Source organism: Humulus lupulus, chromosome 8 (genome assembly GCF_963169125.1).
Source record: "Humulus lupulus chromosome 8, drHumLupu1.1, whole genome shotgun sequence".
Lineage (NCBI taxonomy): Eukaryota > Viridiplantae > Streptophyta > Magnoliopsida > Rosales > Cannabaceae > Humulus > Humulus lupulus.
This window is the reverse complement of record NC_084800.1, coordinates 6,018,781-6,044,156: the sequence shown is the minus strand read 5'-3', so window position 1 is coordinate 6,044,156 and position 25,376 is coordinate 6,018,781. Positions and strand designations below refer to the sequence as shown.

At 31.6% G+C, this 25,376-nt stretch overlaps 4 protein-coding genes across 4 annotated transcripts; 1 reads left to right on the top strand and 3 right to left on the bottom strand.

The window, feature by feature from the left end:
• The first annotated feature begins 1,405 nt into the window (after positions 1-1,405).
• Positions 1,406-6,034, top strand: LOC133794328 (transcription factor bHLH68-like). Its single transcript, XM_062231538.1, has 7 exons — positions 1,406-1,992; positions 2,303-2,801; positions 2,951-3,031; positions 3,192-3,257; positions 3,526-3,591; positions 3,882-3,944; positions 5,513-6,034. Exons 1-7 carry the CDS (start codon positions 1,796-1,798, stop codon positions 5,657-5,659), a joined length of 1,119 nt encoding a protein of 372 aa, XP_062087522.1. The 5' UTR covers positions 1,406-1,795; the 3' UTR covers positions 5,660-6,034.
• Positions 6,035-13,666: 7,632 nt separating this feature from the next.
• Positions 13,667-14,832, bottom strand: LOC133793454 (ubiquitin domain-containing protein 7SL RNA1-like). Its single transcript, XM_062230811.1, has one exon. It carries the CDS (start codon positions 14,599-14,601, stop codon positions 13,762-13,764), a length of 840 nt encoding a protein of 279 aa, XP_062086795.1. The 5' UTR covers positions 14,602-14,832; the 3' UTR covers positions 13,667-13,761.
• Positions 14,833-15,438: 606 nt separating this feature from the next.
• Positions 15,439-20,549, bottom strand: LOC133794325 (tyrosyl-DNA phosphodiesterase 1). The gene is made up of 16 exons (XM_062231536.1): positions 20,249-20,549; positions 19,978-20,157; positions 19,582-19,863; positions 19,167-19,382; positions 18,860-18,920; positions 18,622-18,698; positions 18,274-18,531; positions 17,852-17,941; positions 17,630-17,764; positions 17,360-17,509; positions 16,676-16,779; positions 16,413-16,466; positions 16,199-16,289; positions 16,000-16,074; positions 15,747-15,900; positions 15,439-15,646 (listed from the first exon to the last, which is right to left on the bottom strand). The coding sequence occupies exons 1-16, from the start codon at positions 20,261-20,263 to the stop codon at positions 15,549-15,551; spliced, it is 2,040 nt and encodes a 679-aa protein (XP_062087520.1). The 5' UTR covers positions 20,264-20,549; the 3' UTR covers positions 15,439-15,548.
• A 489-nt stretch (positions 20,550-21,038) lies between these two features.
• On the bottom strand, positions 21,039-24,646 carry LOC133794327 (chaperone protein dnaJ 50). The gene is made up of 10 exons (XM_062231537.1): positions 24,447-24,646; positions 24,277-24,339; positions 24,110-24,176; positions 23,925-23,984; positions 23,086-23,136; positions 22,885-22,965; positions 22,495-22,607; positions 22,077-22,194; positions 21,787-21,913; positions 21,039-21,583 (listed from the first exon to the last, which is right to left on the bottom strand). The coding sequence occupies exons 1-10, from the start codon at positions 24,563-24,565 to the stop codon at positions 21,480-21,482; spliced, it is 903 nt and encodes a 300-aa protein (XP_062087521.1). The 5' UTR covers positions 24,566-24,646; the 3' UTR covers positions 21,039-21,479.
• Positions 24,647-25,376: the final 730 nt, after the last annotated feature.

Below are 25,376 nucleotides of genomic sequence, written 5' to 3'. Positions count from 1 at the left end.
TTCTGCACGTGTAACCCTAACCTTTGTAATTATACCCTTAATCATTTCTTGAAAGCCGCTGCCTTACATAATATCGAAATAATACATTTGAAATAATTATGCATGCTTTTATAATAATTGAAATTCAATTTGGATTATGATTCTCTCAAGCCCATACACACATCTGTCACTTTTATATGCTCCCACAAATATCTTCTTTTTGAATAGATATTAATATATATCAATTAAGCAACTTGTATTTTTTCATTTTGTACTTACTAGTAGTAGTAAGTATTTTTTTTTTGTAGCATACGTAATAGTAATCATTGAGTGACTGTGAATGTCTTAAATATCGGTACACTTATAAGTACTAGCTAGCAAACCATGTCTATTTCAATCGATAAATTATCAGAAATTCCAACTTTACCCTTTCTTCGTAGCTATAGGCACATTATATATTAGCATTTTAAGTCATTATTTAATAATTTTGCAAATTTAGTCTTCTATATGCTGCTTTTAAATCGATCAATTATATATGTCTGTATTCTTCTTCTTCTTCTCTTTATTCCTTTTTATTATATATATATATATTTTAGATTTATATTCAGAAAATACCACGCTTGCCTAAATTTTTGGAAAAAAAAATACTAAAATTAATGATCAATTGTTCAATTCAGTAAAAAACAATACTTTTAGATTTATTTTTTAGTAAACGAATGTTTTTTTTTTTTAATTTTAAAAAAATCATTTTTTTTTTTTTTTTTAAATTGTATTTTTTAATTTTTTTAGAAAATCTAGAAACAAATATGTTATTGTTTAAACTTCACGAAGAGTAAAATAATATAAGACATTCCAGTATAATAAAATAATGTTTGCTGAGTAAATAATTACACGACAATAAAATCGTGCTTGTCCATTATACATTTTATACAAAATATAATCCCAGGTCAATTCGTATTTCGAAGTCCCGTTTTTTTTTTTTTTTTTATTAATCCTTAAACCCTATACATAAAGAGTTCACTTTACAATTAATTACTGGGTAAAATGTTTTTTTTTGTTTTTTTTTTTGCTAAAATATATACTGGCTAAATATTCTCTCTCTCTCTCACACACACACACACATATATATATATCTTAGTATACTAAAACTGATATATATTCTCTTTGTCACTAATATACTTAGTATTTCAATTATCTAGCTAGCTTAAGGAATAAGTAGGGTCCAACGAAACATTTGTTCAATTATGACAAGCTGAAAATAACAGCGTACCAGCTTTCCCTTCCCTGTGTCCCACTTTTATTTTTTATTTTATTTTTTAATTATATAAAAAAGGAAAAAGAAGAGGGGCCTCATTTCAATAATAAAATAAGGATCGACCCTGCTAATAATAATAATTTTATGTAAACTTATATATGCAAAGTTTACGAACCCCACTTCTAAAAAATTCTTTTCAGGATCACAGATCATAGGTCACTTGAGAGTTCTTGAACCTCATCTGGTGAAAGAATAGCTATAGCTATAGTACACTACTCATAATAGCTTTTGCAAAAGCTGGGTATTGGGTAGTGTACCACCATATATATATATATATATATATGAAGAAATAATGTAACAAAAAATAGTGGAGAGAGCTAGAGAGGACAATTTTTTTTGTTAAATTCTTTTTGTATTGGGTTCCTTGAGTTAATAATAATATATTTAAAGAGATATATAATCAATAGAGATCAGGTTCTTTGTTCTAATTATTTTTATGGGGTGCAGTAGTACTGGTAGTAAGTAACTAGAAAAAGAGGTCAATTATCAGATCAAAGACAAATGATGGCTGGAAACCCTAACTGGTGGAGCATGCAATATCCACCATCTCAATCTCAAACTACTCTCTTTCCTCCTAATAATCTTCACCATCACCAGACTTATGTGCTTTCAGGATCTTCTTCACTTGCCCCTTTGAATTATTCTTTCCCTGATGCCCAAGACCCTCCACCCTCCTCCTCCTGGAGCCAATTACTTTTGTAATTTTCTTCTTCTTCTTCTTCTCTTTCTCCAAGCTTAGACCGTATTCAGAGGTCATCATAAGCTTTTCTTTTCCCTTTTTTGAGGGCTATGCTTTTTTAAAGAAAAAAAAATTATTAGTTTTGATCACATGGTTATATGGGGGTTTTCGATCTTTTACGTTTTTCAGTTATTAATTACTATGGAACTCCCTGAAAAAGTAGAGAAAAAGAAACAATATTTGTGTCTGTGTGTGTGTGTGTGAAGATTTTTCATGTTTCTCTCATGGCTAATAAAAATATATACATATTTGGTGAATATTATTTTCAGGGGTACTACTATTACTACTGGTTTTTCGGGAAATAACGAAGATAGGTTTGTTGATGATAGCAATAACAGTACTACTCTGAGTCATCATCATTTTCAACCAAGGAAGTTGGAAAATTGGGATGAAGAACAACTCTTACTTGGAAACAATAATTCATCAGCTGTCAAGCTTCCGGCAGCCGCCACCGCCACCGCTGCCACAACCACCGCGGGCCTCGATTATCATGGGGATGTAAAGCAAGAGGGCACGCCCATGAAAAACAACCTGTTGTATAGTCATCCAGGCCGAGAAGAAGAGTGCTTGCAGGCAATTAATAGGTCCAATATAAGTAGTACAGTTTGGTCACCACCACAAGCACTAGCGATGCCAGTAGTTTCTTCACCTATTATGTCTTGTGTCACCACCACTACTAGTTTAGGCAGTAATAATATGTTGGATTTCTCATACTATAACAACAAGCCAGTTGAAAGTGGAAACCAAAATACAGATCACTCCTCTGAGGTAACATATATCCAGACTCTCTATGATCTTTCTTAAAAAAATCATTATTAAGAGATTTCACATATAATATGTAGTTTTATTAATTATTAATAAAACTCAAGCTATATATGTATATGACATATATATTAATCTTTTAGTTTTTTTTTTAGGGTCATAGCACAGACACCAGAGGAGGGGTGAGTAATAAGAAAGCTAGGGTTCAGCCATCCCCAAGCCAACCACCATTAAAGGTATCACATAATTTATTAATAAACTTCCTCATCTCTCTCTTTCTATATAAATATATATATGTAAGAGAAAGAGAGAGATTAATAATATAGTTAGTTGTATTAATTATAAAATTTCCATGTGAATTAAGTAATAATTGTTTAATGATCTCTGCACAAGTAGGTGAGAAAGGAGAAGCTGGGTGATAGAATAACGGCACTCCACCAGCTAGTTTCCCCATTTGGGAAGGTAAACCAAAATTAACCCTTTGATATATATATATATATATTAGTACAGTCAAATTTTGTCAAAACACACAATAACTATCTTCACTAATAATGACTTTATTTGATGTGCATATATTAAAGCCAACTTTACCATAGGATTTAAATATTTACATTTTTTTTTTATAAAAAAAAATAATAATAAAGGAGGGAATCGATATTGTCTTTTTAAGATAAAAGAGAGAGGAAGAGAAAGACGAATAGGGTAATGCATGAGTGTTCCTCTTTTGCAGACTGACACTGCTTCTGTGTTGTTAGAAGCCATTGGGTATATCAGATTCCTTCAGAGTCAAATTGAGGTGATGTTTCTACTTTCTTATTCCATATTTTCTATACTCTTTCTCTGCAAACAAACAAACTATATATTATCATCATGATACCCCAGTAGTACTACAAACTGAAATTAATAAAGAATACGCATACATACATATATAAGTAGTTAAAGTTTGCAATGATTTTTCTAAATATTCTTTAGCTACAACTATGGGGGTCCTATATATAGTCATAAAATCTAGTTAAAATTATTGTAATTATTCCATTTTTTCTTTTCCTGATTATGATAAAAAAAAACCCCATATATTGATTTCAGGCCCTGAGCTCTCCTTACTTGGGCAATGCATCAAAAAACATGAGGAATTATAATCAACAATATGTAAGCACCCATTTCCCCTTTTCTCAATTTAAATTATCTTATAATTCTCCTACTTCACTTTAAGTCATACCGATGAGGCTCTCAGTGTTCTTGACTCGTGAATAGTTTTCGGCACGATTTTTTTTTATAACTATGTATATTGTAGCTATTTAGAGCATCTTGTAAATTTTCAAAAAATTATATATAGTTTACAATACCAAAAACTAAGTTCAAACATGTTGTTACATGCGTGACTACTTTTTTGTATGCACGTGGAAAGAAACATATTTGAACCTATTTTTCGGTACTCTAAACTATTTGGAATTTTCTGAAAATTTGCATGATGCTCTAAACAACTACAATATACACGATCATAAAAAAAATTATACCGAAAACTGTTCACGGGTCGAGAACACTAAAGAGCCCCATCGGTAAGGCTTAAAATGAAGCTCCGATAAACAAATTCCCCCATATATAATTCAAATTATTTTTCATTATTCTCCAACACACAAGAGATAGAACACATGTTTAATTTGATTTTAGTAAAGCAAGCCTTGGACTGTATATTCTGTACTATACATGTATTAATTTAGAAGATATTCATTAATGCTTAGGTTGAAGGAGATCGATAAAGGGATTTTATGTTTAATTAGTTAAGACCTACCTGGTATAAGGACAGATATGCTTTATTGGATCCATCGCCCCAATAAAAGCAAGTAGGGAAGCTTTGTATATATTAAAAGAGTAATGATATTTGCACACCTAAAATGCACACCCAAAATTACAAGAAAAGAGTAATGATATTTGCACACTTAAAATGCACACCCAAAATTACAAGAAGTAATGTCTCAGTTTAACTTAACCAATCACATTTATTAAAATTAGGGTCCACTGTTTTAATAAGCAGTGACACGTTTGGGTGCATATTTTTTGTGTACATATCATTACTTATATTAAAAAGCATGCAACCCAAATATTATTTGTTATTTTCTGTACTCAAAATTTGAAAACAGAAAAGCTATATAGCATCTTATCATCATAAACTATAAATATATATATGTATATATATTTCTCAAGGGAAAAGCAGTGCTGAAATTCACCAAATTAAGTTTCGTCTGATCAGCTTTCTTTCTTTCTTTTTACAAACTTTATTAATTAATTACAAGTAATATATAATATAATATGGGACCAAAGAAAGAGAGTAGAACATGGAATTTTCATTTTTATTTTTATTATAATTATCTCACCCCACTATATATTTTAAGTGTTCAACTACAACTGCTACCTGACAGGAAAAGTGGAGTCGTCTTAAAATATGATATTCTTTTCCTTTTTAGGACAAAGATGTCGCACGACATTTATTAATTAATCAATTATTTAAGTCTTCATCATTTGACTAACAACTTTAGATCTTATATTATCTTATTAGCCATCATTATGTATACATATTATCATTATGTTAATCATGATTATTGTTGCTTCCTTTATCATATATATTATAACTACACATAAAGCTATTTCATACCACTAATTCATCTTTTTCATTATTTGGACATATATATTATATATATATATAAAAAAAAAAAAAGGTGAATGGGAAGAGTGATGATGATGAAAAGCCAAAAGACCTAAGCAGCAGAGGGCTGTGCCTGGTTCCTGTGTCTTGCACCCAACACGTTGGAAGTGATAATGGAGCTGATTATTGGGCTCCGGTGGCTTACGGCAGTGGTTTCTGATAGTGCCTATAGCTACTTCACTAAATTATAATTAACAAACCTACCATTATTATTAATAGAGCATTATCTATTATTGTTTATTATTCTAAAATTGTTATAACATCATGAGCAGTCACTCTGTTGTAATTTAAGATTGAGTGCTCACGATGCTATGCATTTAATCATTTCATGATTAATCATATCATATATATATATATAAGATCCTAATTAATTAAGTGCTTATTATAGTTATTAGTTGATCTTAATTATTATTTCTATTATTAGTGCAAGTTCCGCTTATTAATTGTTAACTTATTATTAGGAAAAGACATTTACGTACGGTAGTGGTTTTTTTGGATTTCAATTTGATTGGTTAGGAAAATGATCGTGTCTTTATTGAGTCTTCTTTTGTTATCTCTTTATTTGCTTAATTGTTTAAGCTTAATAAATATCATAATTAGAATTATCCATAACTTATTATTATTATATTTATATATCTAGGTTTAGTTAAAGAAAATGCAATTTTTCGGTCAAAAATTTAAAGGAATAATTTACATGTTTTTCTAATATTTTGATTTTTTTACTTTTAGTACCATCAATAATAACGTGGATTAAACATCATAACTTGATCAAGCTAATTATGTAGCAAAATGAACAAGTGAAAATAATGAAATATTACGGTGTTGTTTGGTAATACTAAAAAAAAATAGTTTTTTGTTTAATTAATTAAAAATTTAACAATTAAATATAAAATAGTGTTTGGTAACTTTATTTTTACTTATTATTTTTTAAAATTTTAATTAAAATTCATAAAATTTTGAAAATAGAATTTTTTCACTTAATTTTTTTTTTTTTTAAACCGTTTTCAATTTTTAGTTTTTTTTTCTTATCTTCTTCAAATTAACACCTCATTCTATATTGTTATACAAATAAATAAAAATAGTTAGTAGTTACCAAATATATTTTTATTTTTTAAAAATGAGAAAATAAAGATAAAAATAATATTTTCATTGTTGTGTTTAAAAAATTCAAAAATAAAATTTTTATCAAACACAACGAAAAGAAAATTCGAAAGTTTGATTTCCTAACACTATGTATAGCGAAAGAATATATATATATAGCTCGATAATTTGCCATATATATGGATGGTGTATATATATAGATATACGTAAGTACATTGAATCTGTTGGCATCTAATCAAAAGTTAGATGACAATTTACAATTTGTTTTATTAGATAATTAAAATCATGAGATCATCAATTAATATACATATTTTGGTAAAAACTACTCATCAGAAAATGTTCATCATCATGATCGACACAGACGATTCATAATTTATAACAATACTTTTATCAATATACAGTTTTTGAAAAAATGATTGAAATTTCAGACCGTACTTAAAAACGCATATAGAAGTAGTCTTTCATTCATTGTTTCCACTATATATATATATATAATAAAATAAGGTCTCATGATCATATTGCAATAATTTGTTTGACCTCCATGTATCGTCCCTATATGGAAAACTATATCTACTATTTTAAGATAATATATATTGTCGAATTAATTAAAAAAATGAGTACTATATAGACACAAATACATATATATATATATCATTTCTCCGTACTCATCAGTGATCAAGCTGGCATTGGCATATATATATATACAGAGACCTAATAAGCTAGCTCTCTCTAGCTTTCTTTGAGTATATATGTATATGAGCCAAATATATATATAAGCAGCAAGAAAGAACCAGAAGAAGGACCCCATTCTTTCTCTTTTTATTTTTTATTTTTTAGGCTCTTTATTTCTCCATCTCTCGATTATCATCATCATCATCATCACTTTTTTTGTCTTTTAAAAAAAATGCATTCAATAACCCTACTCATCTCACATAAAGCATATATATAAATATATATATATATATTTATATAGATTATGCACACGTTATCGTGACGTTATGATAGCGTCATAATTAATTAGTAATTAATATGTCATTAATCAAAAGTAATAATAAAACCCCCCCTTTATACAGAACAGAAGAGATATTAACCTTTAATTATTCATAATTATTTATAGTTGAATAATAAGTTTGGTCTAATCTATTACTAGTATATATAATGAGAAATGCGAAATAAACGATCGAATAATGATTAATTAGCATAATAAGCCATAATTTGATTTGGATAATTAAATTATAACCAGAAATGATGCTCGAATAAATTATTGTTGAGATGTCCATTCTTTCTCCCGCTTAACATGACACCACTGTTTAATTTGTGTATAATACAATTAATCAGAATATATATATATATATAATCCTTCTTTTTCTTTTTCAAAATACATTTGATCACTCATGAATCTTATCTAGGTAGCCCTAATCCATCACCCTAATTTTATTTACTCATCAAATTAATTCATATATATGTTATGGTTGTACAAGATTATATAATACTCATCATTTATAATTAAAAATATAATTGATAGTAGATAGTACGTCAATAATTAATATTGAAGTTTGCTATATATATCATATATAACATTAACTTATAAGAAACTTAGACGAGTGTACATATTTAAAGTATATATATATATATATACACACGCACTTACTTTAATTATATAAAGTCTGTCTAAATGATTGTGCAAGTTAAGTATAGAAAATTTAAAATACGTACGGTATTATTATTATTATTATTATAATAATATAGGCAATAATAAATCCAAAAAGTACTAATATTTAGATGATTAAATAACCTACATATATTTTCCATGGCACGTTTTGAAAAGATATATACACAATAATTTTTAAAAGCTTGGTGATCAATTAAACATTATATATAGTGTGCTAAAAAAAAGTATATTATGAGATGTACCCGAGTTACTTTTTTGAGAGAAAGTATTTTTTAATATGTTATTTATTTTTTATAGTAAAAGTATCTTTTATTTATATTTTGGTACATTATTTAATTTACTTGGTATCTAGTGTTAAATTTACTTATGTGGCATTAAATTTGCGGATGTTTATTGATAATTTTTTTAGTCTATATATATGTTATACGTTATATGCGTATGCTACATAAAAAAACACATCAATTTATTAAACTTAAAAAATATATATAAATATTAAAAATCGTAGTTTTTATTTTAAAAAATTAAACAAAATTGAATAAATTCATTCAAAACTTCAAAACCTAAAGTTAGATTTATTTAAGTTATATATATTTTAAACAAATTAAAAATTCTCAAACTTTACCCAGCTGCCAAATTAAACCATATTCTTCTTTGCTCTTTCCTGAATTTCACAAACTGGGAATCAAAATAAATGCAAATTCCAAATTGAATTCAACAATAACTAGTATAAGCAGATTTAATTAACAATATAAACTAAATGTATTTTTGCCGCTAAAAAATTAAAATTAGGTATTTACCAAATAGAAGAATTTGATTATTTTTGCGTCAAATATCTTTAATAATTAACGTCAACCTTTAGTAAAATATATTAACATCGTACTCCAAGATGTATATATAAAATGTATATATTTTTAATTATAATAAATATATATTTATACAGGAATAATATTGAATATATTATTGTAAGGACAAAGAAAGAATGCGAATCTGAAAAAACCATACAAAAAAAGTCTGCACGAAAAAAAACAAATGCAAAAATTTAACTGTAGAAGTACCACTGGCTACTGCACTGCAAAACAAGAAGGTAGCTAGAATTATATATTTTTTCAGGTTTCATTTTAAGACAATATTCTTTTCTTTTCTTTTTTCTTTTCTTTTCTACTACAGCTGGGTCCTGGGGAAACTTTCCTTCACTACTCATTATTAGGGCACTGCTTCTGCTACTTTCAATATTTAAAATATTCACGTTTTTATAACAGCCATTTTCATAAACAGCAGAGCCACCGACATATATAATATATATATATATTTATATAATGATGTGGAAATGGCTGTATCGATCAGAATGTGCCAAAATTTGGACCCCATTTTCGGATCTCTCAGGAATCACTAGAGAGAGATTAGAGACAACACTCGAGTGATATATAGCACGCTTTACTATAAATATATATATATAGTTCTATATATATAGCCTTTTAATTAGCTTGATATATGAAATAAACCAATAATTTATAATATTGTATTTGTATGTAAAATCCAAATTAAAAAAATAATAATGAGGCTACGATAATTTGCGTAATTAATTTTCTTTCATATGCAATATATATTACAGATAATTTGGTGTTAGTTGGATAATATATAATGAAAGTAATCATTTTGTTTGTTAATAGCTAAAGTTTTTATTTATTTAATTAATTAATCTCAGAGACGATTATCATAATTAGGTTTATGATATACTAGTCAAAAACTGTTTAAAGTTTATAATGCATCTACGAAAATGTTGGCAAAATTAGTACGGTATAATTAATTATAACAAAACAATCGCATGGGAATTTTTTTATTTTGAGACAGAATCGCATGGGATTAAAATAATAAATAAACCGGGATTGCTATATACAATATTAGGCATATAAATATATATTACTAGGATATTCTATATTTTTGCAAAGTATTATTTTTGTATCTCTGTTTTCAATAATATTCAAATAGTATCCTGTATTTTAAAATTATACATATTTGATACCCTATAATCAGATTTGATAAATAAAATTTTGTCAATATGATCAAACTGTCATCAGTTATATGTAATTAAGTAATTAAATTTAAATTTGGAACTTACATAATTGATAGCAGTTTGATTAAATTAGTAAAATTTTATTAATTAAATTTGAGTTTAGGGTACCACATATGTACTATTTTAAAATACAGAGTATCATATGAATATTATTGAAAACAGATGGTACAAAATGATATTTTACAAAAACACAAAGTACCAAATGATTACCAACCCTATATTATATATTATATAGAGAGAGAGAGAGAGAGAGAGTAATTAGTTCATTCTACTGTATGTACCCCTTTCCTTTCTTGTTATTTTTTTCTTCAATAACATCACGAGTAATAATGACCAGTAGTTGCTAGTTTATAGTAGTATATATATAAAATGGGGAATTTTTTTACAGGGGCTTCATTTTCTGCCTTATCGATGGGCTTTCAGTGTTCTTGACCCGTTAATAATTTTCGGCGATATTTTTTTTTATGACCGTGTATATTATAGATATTTAGAGCATCCTGCAAATTTTCAGAAAATTTCGAATAGTTTACAGTACTGAAAACTAAGTTCAAAAATGTTGTTGCACGCGTAACTAATTTTTTTTTATGCGTGTGGAAGCAACATGTTTGAACCTAGTTTTTAGTACTGTAAACTATTCAGAATTTTCTGAAAATTTGCAGGATGCTCTAAATAGCTACAATATACACGGTTATAAAAATGATCGAGCCGAAAACTATTCACGGGTCAAGAACACTAAGAGTCCTACCGGTAGGGCTTAAAGTGAAGCCCCTATAGAAAAATATATATAAGACAATTCTTTTATAGGAACTTTACTTTAAGCCCTATCGGTGGGACTCTTAGTGTTTCTCGACTCGTGAACAGTTTTCGGTGCGATTTTTTTTATGACCGTGTATATTGTAGTTATTTAGATCATCCTGCAAATTTTCAGAAAATTCCGAATAGTTTACAGTATCGAAAACTAGGTTCAAACATGTTGCTTTTTACGCGCATAAAAAAAATTAGTCACGCGTGCAACAACATGTTTGAACTTAGTTTTCAATATTGTAAACTATTCGGAATTTTCTGAAAATTTGCAGGATGCTCTAAATAGCTACAATATACACGGTCATAAAAAAAAATCGCGTCAAAAATTATGAACGAGTCAAGAACATTGAGAGTTCCGCTGGTAGGGCTTAAAATAAAACTCCATTGGAGTATTCCTCATATATATATATATATATTCCTTTATTTATTATAGAAAATAACATATTATATCAGGGTCTTCACCACAACAATCTAATGCCACATAGAAAAGGATGTGATTGCTGGTTCTATATAAGGGATTATCCTGGTATTTTAATTTTTATATGGTACATAATTTTTTTATTTTTATAAAACATTTTAAATGAGGTTTTTGCGGCTGGATTTTTCATCTGGGTTTTGTTGGGCTTCGGCTAGATGTTAAAGATGACTCGTTTTCGTCATCAACCCAACTTTGTTGATTTTTTTTAGTTGATTTGGTTAGTATTACTTTTGTTTAGTTATTGTTATTTTTATTACAACTATATTTTTTGTACATGTTGATGTATTATTGATTTTGGTTGTGCAAGTTTTTTTTTTGTGCAAAACATCAAAAATATTTTATTTTTTTCGTAAACATTAACTCTTTGGTGGGAAAACTAAATATTAATGACATGCAACATTAACTTTTCACGGCCAACCCATAAAGTTAAAATAATAATTATGAAAACTGTATTTTTGAAGGAAAAAAACAATAAAACCATATAAAAGATAACAAATCGCACACACATTCATGAAAAAACTCCTATATATTTATCTCCTTGAGAGTGGGCCTTACTCTCACAGCCGATAGTACTATTCTATTGAGCCCATTTCTTCTGTGGTACAGCCCAATATTGTAGGACCCATTTCTTCTGTGGTACAGCCGATAGTACTATTCTATTGAGCCCATTTCTTCTGTGGTACAGCCCAATATTGTAGGACCCACTTTAAATTAGGTTACAAGCTTCGAAAGATGAGGTGGTTGGGTTGGGCCATAGATTTTTAAATACGAGACAAGAACGAGAGGTATCAAAATGGGGAATTTTTTATAAATATGGTTTTTTAGCCGGTACTTTGCAAAAATATGGGAATTAAACTTTCCCTAATTAAACTAATCACATATAGAAACTTAAAATTAAACAAAAACACATCAGCAAATGAGGGGTATTATGGTAATTAACATAACAAAATCTCCTTTGCTGAAACTTGAGTCCAAACCCCGCCCCACAAACCCATTTTTTGTGTGTATAATTTTAGGTTATTTATGGCAACTAGTTACCTATGTCACTAAAATCATAGTTATTTCTTCTTCCTTTTTTGATGAAGTGTTCTTCTTTTTCATTCAAATTTGATGTTTATTTTCATATTAAATATGAGTAACCTGTCACCCCTATTATGTTAACTAATTACCCCTCTTATGGCAGAAAGTTACTTCTCTCAGGGTAACTGGTTACTCTTTCTAGTACATATTATTTAACTTAAAGTACAAATACAGTAAAAATAATATTATACAAATATAGGTTGCGACATAACTATATTTTAAATCTCATTCTTGCTTATTCTAAAACAAAATAGGCCAGTAATGAAGTAAATGTTGTGAAAAGAAGACTAATGAAGTCGATATGTGAAAAGAAAAAAAAAAAAGTAAAAGACAAATATGCTAATTAAGATCCCAAAATCTATAATTTCATAGTAAAGATAAATTGTGCTAATGAAGATACAAATAACTTTAGTAAAATATTAATAAATAAATATATTTTATTTTTTAAAAAGAAAAAATAATACTCTTATACAAAAATAAACACACTCTTTCACTTGATTTGGCACAACTCGCCAAAAGCACTTTATATATTATAAAACTCTTTAGATTTAAAAATAAAAAATGCTTATTACTTTTACTTTTATAAGGTGTTGGTTGGCTAGGCTTTTGACATAAGGCTCTGATACTAGATAAAAGTATTATAAAGTATTTTAAAAATTCAAATTTAAAATAATAGACAAAATATAAGAATAGATCCAATATATATGTACGAATAATCTTCAAACAAAGATTTCATCTGAAAGAGGTGTTAAACTATATATAAGAGGGTTTAACATTTACATAGCAAAATTTGGACCTGGTTGGTTCTTCATCTAACCACAATGTCGCTTGTACAAGAATTACTAGAAGATTAAAAGCAGTGAACACCATATCAATCTTTATATACACAATGATCATCGTAGAAAAAAAACTTGAAATTTGTATAATTGAATGTATACATACTGATTGAGAAAGAAAGAAAGAACAATGGTAATTAACCTGCTAAAAAAGAGGAATATATGAAAAATAATAAAAACAATTAATAAAAGCTTTGTATAGGTATAGGTAGTTTAATTAAGATCCTCCGGTAACGCTACCATTGAAAATGTCAACAGAGTCACCCTGGGAGACGTGGTGCCATCGAAACGACTTGTCTTCGTCCATGACATTCTGCTTGTAAATGAAGAAGTAACCCTCCGGCGGGAGAGGAAACTGACTCCCCATCTGTCGAAGCTTCTCCAACTCCTTCCTCAGTTCCGCTACGTTATCATATGGGCTCATCTCCACAACAGCCCTCTTACTCCCACACTTGGGTATCACTACCAGCTTCAACTTCTTTGGCCCCCCTACTACTGTCGCCGTCGGAGACCGCCTCAAACTCACCTCGATCTCAGCGTTCTCAGAAAGCTCACATTCACTTAAAGAACGCTTATCTTGCAACTCCACAAGCCCAGACGAGGAGTGGAGAACCAACCGTTTGGCCGAAACGACACTGGGTTCCATCTCCTGAATCTTATCTTTCAATGACGAAACGGTGTCGTTTACGTCCATCTCGACGGGGACGACGTGCGGTGTCGGAGTAGGTATCTTCAAGTTTAGGCTGATTTTGTTGTTGAGAAATATTGGGGCGGGGGAGTCTTCGTCGACGTTAATCGTGGCGTCGTCATTGGCGGTGGGCCTATCGAAATGATCGGAGCTGGCGATAATGAGCCGGATGTGAGAGTTTTGGAGGATATCGCAGTCGGCCACGTCACGTTCATCTTGGAGAACTTGGCGATTGAAGACGAGGGTTTGGCTTGGAATGGGTATGGCGTGGTACCTCTCAATCTTTTGCTTGATTTCTAGAATAGTATCAAAGAAACCCACTTCAATGGAGAAGGATTTTCCATTTGGTGGATCGAAGATGACATCCATTTGTGGAGAGAGAAGCAGCGAGGGGAGTTGTTAGAGAGAGGTTGCTTGTGGTATAAGTCAAGATGACCCCATTTTTATTTTTTTATTTTCATATGTATAGTTAAAACTGTATCCGATATTCTCTACTGGGAGCCGAGAATACTGGTATAGTATTTCTCATTTATTTCCTTTTTATGGTTCCAAATTTGTTTTTGTAAGTAAACGTGCTTGTAATGTCACAATAATATCCACCCATAAATATAAGGGTCCTAATCAAAATAGCATATTTTTTTAAGTTATTTTTCGCTCTGGATTTGATAATTTTATTTGTAAAATAACATACGACAACCAAGATAGCTGAAAAATTATCAAAACTGTGACAGAGTACAAAATAACTTAAAAAAAAATGTTGCTTTTTATAGTTTGATAAATTATAACTTATAAGGGATAATCATAAATTTTCACTAAATTTTAAATAATTTAAAATGTAGAAATAAAAATTCAACACGCATAAAAATATTAAAACAATCATACATGCAACATCCTATTTAGTTTATATTTCGTCATCCTAAACTATCTAAAATTTTTATCATGAAAAAAAAAAAAAAAAGAATTACATATACATCATCACGTAATAATAAAAGTACATGTAAATAGTGGCAATCACTAATCAACAACCTTTCATGTATATTTATATCCTTTATATAATCTTCTGTCATTGGTTTAGCTTTTAGTCATTGGGATGGCAATAATATTCGCGAAACATCGTCTGTATATGATACGAAGGTAAACTATTTATTTAAGATGAACGGTTTATCTCAATTTAATTTGTTGTGTTTCAGTGAAGGAGAAGAGGAAGAAGAAAATACTCTGGCTTTAATATTGACATGAAGATCCATTAGTCTGAAATCACTAGTGTTCCCATGTGTTGAAATTCAAGTAAAAAGATGAAATGGACATGTAAAATATCAAGAATCTTGATTAGAATACAGCTGAACTTGCCGTGGCCAAACTTGACCATAAACATCCTTCTTGTAATATCTTCGGTCCCAAGACCAGGGCACATCTGCAACAGAATAAGATGAGTTTGAGATGAATAACTTCTGAAATGGAAGAAAACGAAGAAACAACACAATGGAAAAATAAGAGAATAATAGCAAAATGACCTTCGGAGGAGTATGGCTGCGGAGGAAGCTCATATGGCACAGGTAGTTTTATTACTTCACCAGATGAGCAAACTGGACTTGAGCTTCTTTGCCAATTTAAAGTCACTAGCTCTGCTTTTTGTGCTTTAGAATTCTCTGATGACTCGCATTTATTCTGGGATATGATCAAATTAAAAAAGTTCAAAACTCTGGCTGAGAATGAATATACATGCACACTTTGTATGAAATAGAAGGTCTGGAAGGTAGCAGATACCTCTACAGTTTTCCCTGTAGTGGTACAAGAAAACCCAGAACTGCGCCTTTTGAATGGTAAAATAAGCACCCCGAGCTGAAACAACACACAAAAGGGGATAGAAAACCAAGTTGAATGAACAGGAAACTCATCCGTGCATATCAAGTCACGTGTATCTTAACTCGAATCCAAAAAGTAATATTATTTCCCATACTAGTACCTCATAAGATCGGATCATTAATTGAGAATTATTTTTCTGCAGAGCTCCCCAGGCAGCTTTACTGAGATTGGAGGAAGTTAACAAGAACCAACTGTTGGGGATTTGTAGTCAATGAATGCAGTCAGCATGAGTTGGAAATTTTAAAAAGAAGACAGCATTAAAGCAAAAAAAATTAAAACATGAACTAAGATAAATGAGTTTAAAAAACACTCACGCAAGTTTCTGATTATTATAACGAGTGTATGTCTTTATATGTGGCATTGCACGACTGAAATGAAAAAGGACATGTATTAGTATTCATTAAAGGTTGTCAAGTTTTTCTTTCTAATTTCATTCAACAAAGTAAAAACACCGGAAATGACTGGTTTTCCAATATGGTCTCTGAAAATGTGACAGAGCAGCAGGAAGAGATATGAAATGGACAAAGTACAAGTCAAATTTCGTTGTCCGAATTTTCAATAAAGAGGAGACAATTACCAGCGGCCAGTGTGGCTTGCCTTCCACTTGGCCCAATACTTTTGCAAGAATGCTTTCTCAACATTTTTCATTGGACTTGGAATTGCATTTCCAGCTGCATAACCCTATTAAAGAGTGGAAAAACAATAAAATCAAAGCAACAATTTACCAAGAATGGTAAGGAGACAACTGAACAATATACTCTTGCACACAGCAAAAAATACGCACATTGCACATTACAAAGGAATCCTAATTTCATGTTGCACCAACTCAATGGACTTGTCAAATGTAGTCAGCTGGATCTCTTTATAAACAGGGACAAAAAAACACTGGATGGACTGGCTTATGTTTGTCATGAAGTGTGGCAACTTACTGATCCAAAAACGTAAAATTTGGCAAACTAGAATGTTGAATTACCACAAAATTTCTTAGCAACCTTAAAGTTGTTAAATGTCAGTTACCAACTCTTATAATATTTCAATGGGTTAAACCGACTTAAGAATCAATTATCCACATAGATTCTTGAATCTTCATCAAAACTCTGCTTACAGTGGTACGTACATACATCTCCTGTTCTAATTAGAGTGACCCAAGCATAGAACAACAGCAAGCACATAACCTTAATCATCTTTGAAAAGTAGCTACAAATTCTAGCCAAAGAGCTAGGTAAGGCCATAAGATTTCCAAGAACCTATTCGATAGTACCTCTAAAGAGTCCCTGACATCTTCTACGCTGGGCCATATGATTAGTGGTTCTCCAGGGCCCAGAGGAGTTTTATCTTCTAATAAACCTGATGACATTGAAGCCGCAAGTTCAGCCATCCACTTCTCATCCAATGAACCCAGGGAGGAGAACTGAAAAATGGACAATAATATTACAGAAAAGATCTCATGAAGCAAGGTTTGCACAACCATATCTCCGCTTTCTTGATATCGTTTACAATCAATTCATCACAATAAACACGTTTTTTCTACCTGATAAACAAGAGGAGATCTCTGAAACTCCCGATCAAAGGTACATTCTTGGAGTACAGTACGTAATTTCATGTGTCCCCACTTTTTTAAATTATTGCCCGTGTGATATCCAGGGACAGATGCAATTAACCTCACCTGAAAGCAAGGTATTTCCCATACGGCCAACAAAATTGGATTAGACAGAAAAAAATAATGTACAAATGAAGGGGACAGCAATCATACCTCTGCATTGCTGTAATCAAACTTCTTAAAAAATGATGAATTGATTGTGAAACTTCCGAGAGTTGGCAAATTAACAGAGAACTCACGCCACTGTAATCATCAAATAACGAATAAAGATTTCATATAATTGACGTGGACTGACTCAAAAACAACTTCACCAATGTTGAGCTATGACCATATCGCATAAATGAGCTATATTCTAATTCCATTTGTCACTGAAAAAGCAGAGTTTCTATATAGGCAATGAATTCTTGAACCCTCTATCATAAAGCTCTTTAATGTGAATAAAATCATACCAAGGTATGTCAAGAAATGTATCAAAATAAGTTGTGTCTTCTCACGTTTAGATGAAATAATGAAACAACTGATTAAAATAGCTATATAATCTCCAACACTCCATTTCCACACCACTTAATATATACCTTCAATGCGCCAAGGTAATCAATTAAATCATTCTCAAAGGGACATCCATTGCTTGGCTTGTTTTGCTCTTTCCAGGGGAAATCTTGCATCCACAAACCTTGAGATTTGTTGTTCCAATCAACATGGATTAAGTTTGCTGTGTGTACAATAATCCTCACTCCTCGAGGATACACAAGAAACATGGCCTTTGAGTGGTGCGTTCCAAATGAAATGGGTAATGGCGGTTTGTGCAGAATCCACCTAGCAGGCTTGCTTCTCTGAACATAAGAATTAGATTTTAAAAATAAATTTGTAAAAGAGAAAGTATGGGTGAACTGAGATGATAATAAACTAGGTTATAGGCCAACCTTCATATGATCCAATGTACCATCACCCTCACCATGAACTACCAAAACCTGAGGAACTTTTGCAAGCAGTGGACACGCTACAAAGTATTTTTCGAATTAGGGGGCAAGTAACAAAATCATTAGGTAAATAGATTTGAGCATTAGTGCAAGTTCTTCCACAGTATACCATAAGAAAAAAGTTGGAAGTGAACTATGAACTCTAAAGAGCAGACAGCCATAACAAACAGAACAAACTTACCAGCTAGCAGCCAATCGATGTCTACCATGTAATTAGATAGGACAGCAAAGAGAATATCCCCCTATTCAAAAGTTTAGCAATTAAACTAGAATCAAAACAATGAAACCATTTATCAACTGATCTGTTATTCCATTCCTCCAAGAAGTTTGCATACTGCTTCTGCACATGCAGCATATGTGTAATTTAAACCAGTCGTTTGACAAATTACCAAAGCTGATACGACACAAACCAGGGAAACGCTTAAAACCTACTACAATTTTTGACAATGATCAAGTTGTTTTTCCTTTAAAAGTAGTAGAATTTGTACCTGAATCACATCCCTTATAGAAACACAAGAGGTATTTGCCCATTGTGGCAATCCTTGTACGCTCAAAAGTCGAAAGGTCTGTGGCAATTTATCCATAGAAACATGAAAGTGGCGTATGGCTTCCTCATTACTGTCTCTTTTAGACAATGAGCTCCCAGAACTCCCAGTCACCGAGTTGCTTCCTTCCACCTTGCTCTTCTTTTCCACCTCGGGAATCTTTACAGTACAGAAAGATGTGACACGTTATTTTCAATTAAAATTCAAAATTTCTTTGATCAGGAAAGAGAAAGTACTTATTCTATATCCTCCGGAAATCATGTTACATAAGAGAAACACCAAATTACTAAAGTCGAAAAAAAAAACAAGCTGTAACTAGCAAAGTCGACAATTAAATTTATAAACTCATAGGTGATACCTTTAAATTCCTTTCAGAGACATTGGTTTCGGATGTTTGTCTTAACCTTTTCCGACTCAATGCATCACTTTCCCCAGCCTCTCTACCATTATTTGAACCACTCTCAAGATTATCAGCACCACAAACTGGCACATTTTTGTCACCACCCAATGTCACATACTTGAAAAAGTAATGCCCTGGAATTAACTCTATAACATCTCCACTACTGATCGTCCCATTTTCTCGAGAATAAAACTTCTTCCGGGTACTCCCAGAATTAACGACAACAGGGTTGGCTCCTTCCTACCATACCAACCAACCAATAAAATTAAACAAAAGCAATAACCCATATGCAGAGAAAGGCTCCTTTGCATAAATAAACATAGAATAAAATGTCAGCGGCAGAGCCTAAATTACCACGACCAAACTCGCAGAACCATTGGGAGAGGCAGTGAGAGTCAGATGCTTGCGGCTGAGTCTTTTCTCCGAGACGGAAATGCAATTCCTACCGATGAAATTTAGTCCCCGAAAGATGGGTACTTGGGGTACTGCAGGATCTTCCTCATGCTTTTCATTAAGAGCAACCAGATAACCAATCTGCAAAAATACATGGTAAACGGAATTTCGTAAAAGAAAAAAAAAAACATATTTAGAAGAACAAATGTTGACGGAGTGGGAGGGACCTGACCTGAGGCTGTGCCATTAGTGAGTATTACAGCTGCATGAGCGCTGAGAGCAAAGCCCTGGCCTGGACTGGAAGAAGGAAGGGTTTAAGATAGTCCCAAAGAAAGACTCCTAATGAAAGGAGAAAGTGGGTTGTTTCAGAAGGCCAAGCTTAAGGGAAAGAAGAAGCGAAATATTTGGACGGAAAAGTGAAGAGAGAGATATTGAAAGACTGTATTTTGGAATATTGATGGAGATGAAAGTTTTCCGACTCTTCCCAACTCCATAGATACAGCTTTGAAATTTGGCCCGTACTCACTCCATCAGTTACGCTTGGCGCTTTTTTATTATTATTACTTTTAGTCGAATTTCGATCATTAATGAAAAAATTACACCATCTTTATACATTTTGTATATATATTAGTATGATCTTTATTAAATTTGTAGATATAAATAGTTTTATTTTAAAAAAACAATCTAAAAGTTGAAATTTAAAATCAAATTTGAGTATGAGCAATAAAAATAAATAGAATATTATGATTGAAACAGAACTAGATGTAAATAAAAAAAGAATTTATTAATATTATAATGTGTGTAATAGTAATAAAAATCAAGTGGAATAAAAAAAATTAAAATTTTCCATTCGATTCCATACTTTTTTTCCCCAACCAAACAGAAATGAGTACTAGCTGGAACAGCAAGGAAGAGAACTAACATGAGAGCATAATGTAGCCAGCTACATGTCAAACCTTAAACTATTCCAAAAGGCATTGGTGTAGTGGCCAAAAGCATCTGTAAATACCAGCAATAACTAATAACAGAATTCTATGATATTATATTATATTCATTGGTGTAGATGTAGTGGCCAAAAGCATCTGTAAATATCAGCAACAACAAAATTATCGAGAAAGCGATTAAATATGAGGGTTAACAAACATCAGAACTAGCAGTTTCGTGCATAAATATAAGGAGATTGTTTAAGCTATATGCCTATGCCTAAGCTTGTGAACTGTCAAGCGTTGCACAGAAAATCTGTATGAGCATCGTTCTGGTTATGGGGGATATTGCGTGAACTAACAATTTAGCAAAATTTCATAAAACTTCATTCGGCAACAAAAATTCCCACTCTTCATCGCATAAGCCCACACAAAAGCAAGCGATATAAATGGGTTACTACTTCTCTTCTCTTCTCTTCTCTTCAGGTATAAGTATTAATTTTGACCAAGAATATTTTTAGCAAGGCAAAAAAAAATTTGCTATCTTCTGCGCTTGGACTCTTTCCGCATCTCTGCGTAGTAGCCCTCTAAATTGGACTGTTCCCATAAACGTCTCTGAAGAAGATCTTCCTTTGCTACTTCGTCTGCAAATACCACATACACAGCCTAATTTTTAAACACAGCTATACAAAGAATAATCTCAGGAACAAACAAGTTTGATTTGTAATAATATAGAAGGCCGCATAAGAAAACAAGGTAGTGGTCCTTGTCCTCATTTTAGGAGATCATAATAAGCATAAACAAACAAACAAAGTAAGCATAAAAAAAAAAACTGAACTTTACTCACCGATATTTATCCACGAATCAGGACGCACTCTAAGGGCTCTCTGTGTCAGGTAAGAGGCGTCGTCCCAAGTATATGGAGCTTTTTTCACCTTGTATCTCCAGAACCAGTGGCCAGACCACAGTAATAGCTGAATTTACCAAAGAAATTGAAAATGTAAGTATAGTAATGATGATTCTAAAATCATCAGATTGACAAAACAGGCTAACAAAATATATGACTCCAGCCTCAAAACTATGCAAAGAGATACAGAAGTTCCTGAACAACACTAAAAGAAAGGCATATAATCTAACTTTGGAAACGGTGTAAGGTAGAAGTAGAAAGCGGACACAAAGAAGTTCCCAGAGAGAAGGTTTCTCAGCACCAGTTATCTGGAGGTCAAGTTCTTTGCTTAGATCTTCCTCCTTTTTCCTGCCATAAAAACATGGCTCACCTCAGCTTAATCATTATTCATTAAGGATAATGATTACAAAAGACAAATCATCTGTAATTATAAATAAATGGAAAAAAGAGAAAACGAGAAGAGAAATATTTGAAAGGTAAGAATGTCCACATTAGATGTCTTTAAGATATCTACTCACTAAAATTGTGATTATAACAAAGATTTATGTGCTAAATAATTACTTTAGTCGAAGCTATCAACAGATTGTTAATTAAAACATTATAATCACACACTCAATTTCTAAGTTGAGAATTATTTTATGTTCGTACTTGTCCATCTGCTTGTTACTCTTCTTTTTATTTATAGTTCCTCCATTGCGCTCAAGTTCCAAAGCCTTTAGTCTATTTTTGTACGCAGGTGTCTTCTTGACCATGTCTATAGCCTAAAAGAATAGACAGAAACATAAAAAATTAGAAGAATCCCACCAAACGAAATCTGACAATCTTTGCTACTCTTCTGTGTCATAAAACAACAGATCTGCATAAGAACATTGCACCAAGTAACCTACTGAAATTTACATTCCAAAGAGGCATATTTTCCTTTTTAAGTCATACCACAAGAAGCATTACCATAAAAATTGATAATATACATCAAACGGTGTCATATCCAAGTTCATTACATGTCACTTGAGAACAAAGTGCGTCTCTCTAACACAATACCTGATTATACCTTGTCCACTGGTTAAGGTATTGAAATCCTGAAAGAACCAATAGAAGGCCAATAAGGACAGCACGTGGATCCTGTAAGGTAGAAAGCCAACAGCATGAGAAAATATATATATATATATATATACACATATAAATGAAATTGAGCTCTATTCTCTAATTGCATAAAGTTGAAAACAACATAAAATATCTTACCGTCTTGTAACCATAATATGCACGATAGTAACGGGCAGTGTTGTAAAATACCTAAGAAGAAAAAAGAATTATCAATTTTAATAATTCACAGTTATCGGAAACTCAAATAAACTAAAACTCTAGCAGTTAGCAATCTAACTGCCTGAATTACAATGAAGAAATGGCGCAAATTATCAGTGAGTATTTTCTTCTCTTTCATCACTGTTATTACATATACACGTGTACAAGGGTTAGTATTCACATGAGAAACTAATACGCAGATATGGAGGGATGAAGGTAATGACTGGACATCAGTCACATCGTAGAAAACTAGAACCGAATGCTTAGTAGTTCTAAGAAGTTAGAATTGGAGGTTAGCCCAAGTGGTAAAACTGGTCCACCATATCAAGATTGTAATGCCATCACTTTGACCACTCCAAATCGACAAGAGTGAACTCACTAATTTGGTTTAACCTACTTGAATCCTGGTCTTGATAGTTGGTACTACTAATCTAGAACAGCAATATATGGAAAACATGCGGTGCATGGACCTAAATCGTTTCATTAGTAAATAATTTCTAGAATATTGACCCAAAAACTAAAAACTAAAGTAAGAATAATGTTCAAAAATACTAATTTTATACCAAAATGGTATTAAATTGTGCACCAATTCACTAGACGTGTTTAAACCACCACTGGTGAATAATGTGGCTTCGCTCTAAAATAATACGTGATTTGAAACTATTACACACGAGCTTCCCGTGTGGTTGGTACAAAATTTTGAAACAAAAGTTGGTGTCATTGCTCGAAAACTAAGCAACTGCCCGTGATTAACAATCTACAAATATATTTAATTTTACCTCCTCCGGATGTGCGATTGCATAATCGTACTGCTCCCTCGTGGCCTCATCCTTCAAAATCTGCAATGTGACAATTAAATTTCAATGTTCAGCTTACAAAAAAGCATAAATTTAAAAAAATTCATCATTTGTTTAATTAAACTTCGAAATCGAATCGACTTTTACAAAACTAGTAATCCAATTACCTCATAAGCTGTAGCAATTTTGACAAAAAGTTTTTTCGATTCCGGATCAGGGTTTTTGTCCGGGTGACTGAATCAAAACACCAAAAACACAGAACATTAAACATTTGGAATCCATTTAAATTAGGGATATGAATAAATAAATACTGAGACAAAAACGAAGATCTCACTGCTTCAATGAGAGCTTATAGTAAGCTTTCTTGATTTCCGACGAATTTGCACTCTGCGTAACCCTAGAAATAAAGATGGGAAGAGAATAGAGTAAATACGCAATGGAGAGAAGGATAAATTGGGAAGAATAAGAATTTTGAGTTGAAGGAAGAAAACTCAGCCGCCTGACCCTAGGAGATCGTAGCAATCATCTTCGTCGCAGTAGATGGCCGTCGACGGAGAAATGAGAAGAGACAGCGTCAGAGCTAATGCGACTGCGAACCACCGAATTGTCGCCGGTGGCGCCATGACCTTCGGGTTTGGTCCCGTAAGCTAAGAATTCGGGTTATTAAGACTGGTTTCGCTAGGTGGAGTGCCTTTGCAAGGCTCTACAAAACAAAAGCGCCTAACTTTGCTTTCATCATAAGTCAAAAAGTCAACAGATCTGAATTAACAAAATCACAACCGTCAGATCTCATATGGACATTTAATGTTTGATGTTAAATCAACGGCGATAATCCCTCGTGCTTTATTGGATCGTCAAAATATTGTACTCCATCAATTTACAAAATATATGATGGCGAATTATTCAATTCCTCACGTACCTCTGACTGAGGGATGTGAAACCTCTCCTTGCTTTACAGTATCAGATTCAATTACAGGGTATATTTGACTTATCTAAGGGTTTAGATTTGTATACTTAATAGTAGGGGTAAGTAGATTTGGTAAAACTGCCTACCAGTTTGGTATATGTTATTTTTGTACTTTTTTTTTACCATGTTCTCATTTGATAAAGTAAGATTACTACGAATAGACGAGGTAAAATCCCTTGCGGGATTTCTGTGGTGCACTCCTAAAAAGGGGTACAGTGGTGCACCCTAGTTGTTTTTTGCTTGAAAAGTATTTTAAGTTAATTTTTTTTTATGACAGTGTATATTGTATTTATTTAAAATATCTTACAAATTTTTAAAAAAATTTGAATAATTTATAATATTGAAAATTAGATTCTAAACTGGTTGCTGCATGCATGACAAATTTATTTTATACGCTTGGAAGGTAACATGTTTCAATCTTATTTTCGGCACTGTAAATTATTCAAAATTTTCTAAAAATTTGCAGG